The 4,332-nt window shown below is 43.2% G+C and overlaps 1 protein-coding gene across 1 annotated transcript in view; it reads right to left on the reverse strand.

Annotated features, from left to right (window-relative positions):
• Nucleotides 1-2,341: 2,341 nt before the first annotated feature.
• Nucleotides 2,342-4,332, reverse strand: part of nyx (nyctalopin) — a 9,901-nt gene continuing 7,910 nt past the window's right edge. Inside the window, exon 5 of the mRNA XM_050048440.1 lies at nt 2,342-4,231. Within this exon, the coding sequence (XP_049904397.1) occupies nt 3,403-4,231 (829 nt within the window). The 3' untranslated portion in view covers nt 2,342-3,402. The remainder of the gene's footprint in view (nt 4,232-4,332) is intronic.

Here is a 4,332-nt window from a genome sequence, read left to right on the forward strand (position 1 = left end):
CGTTCACAATTTCATCAAAAAGTCATAGTATAGTCTGTGATCAAAAATATCATTGAAAAAGTCATAGTATAGTATGTCGTTCACAATTTCATCAAACAGTCATAGTACAGTAGGTCGTTCAAAAATATCATCAAAAAGTCATAATATAGTAGGTCGTTCACAATTTCATCAAAAAGTCATAGTATAGCATGTTGTTCAAAATATCATAAAAAAGTCATAATATAGTATGTCTTCCAAACTATCACCTAAATGTCTTGGTGTACTCCACACAAACGGGTTCCCCCACACTGGGTTCGTAACAGGAACCCTCTTGCTGTGAGGCAACAATGCTAACCATTACAAAAAAAATATTCATAATAATGAATAAGCTTTTTTTTTATAAGGAGGACAACACACAAACACACAGTGAGGCAGAGAGGGCACGCAGGGACGTGGTGACAAAAGGCAAACAGAGTGGAAGAAAATGGATTATTGAGGGCAAACAGGGTCGTTAACTGAATCAAGAACTGCACAGAAAACATGCCAAAGAAATGACACAAAGCAATGTGCAACTAACAAACAAACAGTCAGATGAACAACATTGTGATATTACTGAACTCAGTAATCTCTGTCCCTGACTGCATGACTATATTTTGAAGCTGAAATGTTTAATCAAAATCAATCAGTCAACTGACACAAAATGTCACTATTTCTGATAATTATTTTTTTTGTCTTTTTTAAATATTTGCTGAGCATTTGCTGCTTTTCTCATTCTTATTACAGCAAATTGAAAATCTTTGGGGTTTGGACTGTTGATTGGAACAAGAAAAAAGAAGAAGAAGAAAGCAATCTGCAAAACAATCAATAAAAAAGTGGCGTTTAAATGGATACATATCAACAGACCAGCAATCAGAGACAGCATCAACTTAAAAGTCACTCAGATGCCTTGAGGAGAAAATGAAAGTGGTGGCAGCTAAACTTAAATATAAAAAAGTCAGTATTTAAAATGTCCTAGAGTTAATCATATGATGCAAACCATGAAGTGCATATAATTCCCGACATCTCTCCCCTCATTTCCTGTCGTTGTTCTGCTGTAATAAAGGCATTAAATGCACCCAAAAATATTTCTTAAAAATATATTTTTTACCATGAGGAATGTAATGATCTTTTTACAGTTTTTTTGCAATGCATCATTTAAATGGAACGAATCAATCTATTAATGGAGAAAAACAATCCACAAAACAATAATAATGACAATAATCATAATTCACAGTCATAAAACTGACTTCTAAAATTTTAGAAAATGAAGTCACACACACTAAATACAAAGTCCTGGTTCAGGTGGATGTGCACTCGGCTGACCTCCGAGTCAAGTGCTGCATTTTATGATTTCAATCAATCCAAGTGAGTGATTAGAACAAACGGCAGCCTGAACACGGTGTTTTACTGTTGCGTAATCCTGCAGCATTAACATGTGAAAAAAGAGGCAGCGGTGACGGAGGACAGCTGTGTTTCACTTTGCTTTTTATGAAGTATGGTTTTGAAATTCATATGTCACCTCAGCTGGATGGAGACAGGCTAATGTAGATATCACTGTGGAATACTGAAGATAATAAGACTGAGAAATTACTCTCCTAACATACTACTACACATGTTAGGAGAGGTCATTTTTTGAAGTCCCTCTATGCAGAGTTTGCATGTTCTCCCTGTGTCAGCGTGGGTTTCCTCCAGGTGCTCCAGCTTCCTCCCACAGTCCAAAGACATGCAGGTTAATTGGTGACTCTAAATTGTCCGTAGGTGTGAATGTGAGTGTGAATGGTTGTCTGTCTCTATGTGTCAGTCCTGTGATAGTCTGGTGACCTGTCCAGGGTGAACCCTGCCTCTCACCCAGTGTCAGCTGGGATAGGCTCCAGCAAACCCATAACCCCTAACAGGATAAGCAGTTACAGAAAATGAACAGGAAATTACCTGTAAAATGAAGCATGACCAGTTTGTCCTACAACACACCTGTGAAATGTAAACCAGTGGCTACATAGACAACAGTGACCTCACTACAGTAGCCCTTCTGTGACACCTCTGTCATTTCAACCAGATGAATTAAACACATCCTGAACGCACTCCCTCCGACGTTCCTGCAGAGGTCCGGGATTAAAACCAGCTGCATTAGATCCAGCTCCCCCAGTTGTCTTAGTCCCAGCCTAATCCCACATTAAAGGGCCAACAGGCCAGCGTGCAGATTAACCGGTGTTCACCGCTGAAACGGGTCGACTCCTCGACCGAGGCTGAAAGGAGTCACTGAGCAGGCACGTCAAAAGTTCAACAGCAATTTTTTAATTTATTTATTTAGAAAAATATATCATGTGACAGAGCAGTTTGTCTAATAATACCACTGAACTGGATCACCGGCTGTCTGAACCAAACTACGTACATTCACCAGGGTAAGACGAAAGCAGTGGTTGGTGTTAGAACAGGGATGATCTTTATCAGCTACACAGAACACATCAGTTTATACAGAGAAACTCTGAAATATGCAGAACATGTTGCAGATTGTGATACACCTGAAAGCTTTCTTATTGCACAGAGAAGTGAAACGCTTTGACACTACTCCCTCCCTCGTCCACAGCCTGACATATGGCAGTCACACCCCCATATACAGAGAGGTCACCTCCATATGGGGAAAACAGTGCATGCACAGGAGGCAAAAGCAACGACAAAGTCCCTCCATTACGCCGTAGCACACAGAAGCAGCGACGACACTGAGCCGCATGCAATAAGAAGATTAATGCATTTATGGAAAAGCTGCAGAGCTGAATGAACAGAAACGAGCAGAGGGGACATCTGTTTAGGAGATAACTGCGGGAGCTCTTATCTCCTTTAACTTTACACATAGATGTGAATGGAGATACAAAAAAACACTCGTAACAGACTACGTAATGCTACGAATATTATATAATATTAATTAAAATTGAGCATTATGCAACAGAAAGTATAGGTTTACATATATGAGCATGTTGCCACAGTCGTTTGAAATCAACACCCGCGTCTGTGATCGTAGAAATCCTGCAACTGTACAGCTGTTTATGAACCAGGAGGACAGATTTGCATCAGTTATGTAATCTATAAATATCATAGATTATTGTATAGAACCAGCTCATAGATGCCGCCATGTCAATGTCAGTCTTTCCTCTGAAGATAGCTGAGAATAGTCACTTTCCCATGCCTGCATTTCACATGAAATAATCCCCAAATCCTAGGTTTGGCAGGGCAGACTCACACCAGCAACCACACCTGAGAGGAAGCGTATTCCTCCGTGCTTTCATAGAGAAATGAAAACATCTTTTATCTCATCGGCAATTTCAAAAAAGCTACTCCTTGTTGTTTCTGAGGGTCAGGAAGCAAACCCCATGTCCATTTCCACTCTTCTCATGTGCAAGAAAGACAGTAATTAATATCTAACTGGCCAATCAAACCAAAGATGAGCCACACTGCAGTGAAGCAGAGATATGATTGGCTCGCCTCGGCCCGTTGCCCTCCGACCCCTGCTGAGAGCTGCCCCTCCTCAGGCTCCAGCAGGGTCCCGTTGCGGAGGCTCTCTGTACCATTCCCCATCTCCTCTCTGAGCTCCTGCTGGAGCAGCTTGGAGATGAGGCTGTTGAAGCGGTTCTCCGTGGTGGAGATGATCTCTGACGAGGCTGTGGTCAAGTTCAGCTCTCCAGGGTCCACGCATGTGCCGTTCACCTTGGTGAAAACCACCTCGCTGAGATCCAGCCCCGCCACGGAGGACGGTGAGGCGCAGGGGATGTCCCGCACCAGCTTGTAGCTTTCCATCCACTCCTTCATCCACTCAAAGGAGCAGTCGCACTCCCAAGGGTTCCTGAAGAGGTAGAGGCGGCCCAGGAAGTAGATGGGCTGGAAAACGGGGAAGGGGAGGGTGGTGAGGTTGTTGCTGTTCAGGTGGAGCGTGATCAGGCTGGTCAGGTTCTCAAAAGTTCCCTCCTCGATGTTTACCAGCTGGTTCCTGTCCAGGTACAGGACCTCCAGCTCCACCAGGTCACTGAACCACGTCTTGGACACGTTGGTCAGCTGGTTTCCCCCGAGGTTGAGCATCTTGAGGCGGATGAGACCCTTGAAGGCGAGCCGGGGCAGATCAGACAGCAGGTTGTCGTTGAGGTAGAAGTTCTCCAGCCGTACGAGGTCCTGGAAGGCCTGGTCATGGATCACGTTGATGCGGTTCTCCTGGAGGTTCAGGTACCTGAGGTAAGAAGAAGACAAAAACAATTTAGTCTGCTGTCAGACCTAGAGTGGTCTCCTTTGGTCTGAATCAGGGACTCATGTTGTTCCAAAGTTGTATAA

This window comes from Epinephelus moara, chromosome 7 (genome assembly GCF_006386435.1).
Source record: "Epinephelus moara isolate mb chromosome 7, YSFRI_EMoa_1.0, whole genome shotgun sequence".
Lineage (NCBI taxonomy): Eukaryota > Metazoa > Chordata > Actinopteri > Perciformes > Serranidae > Epinephelus > Epinephelus moara.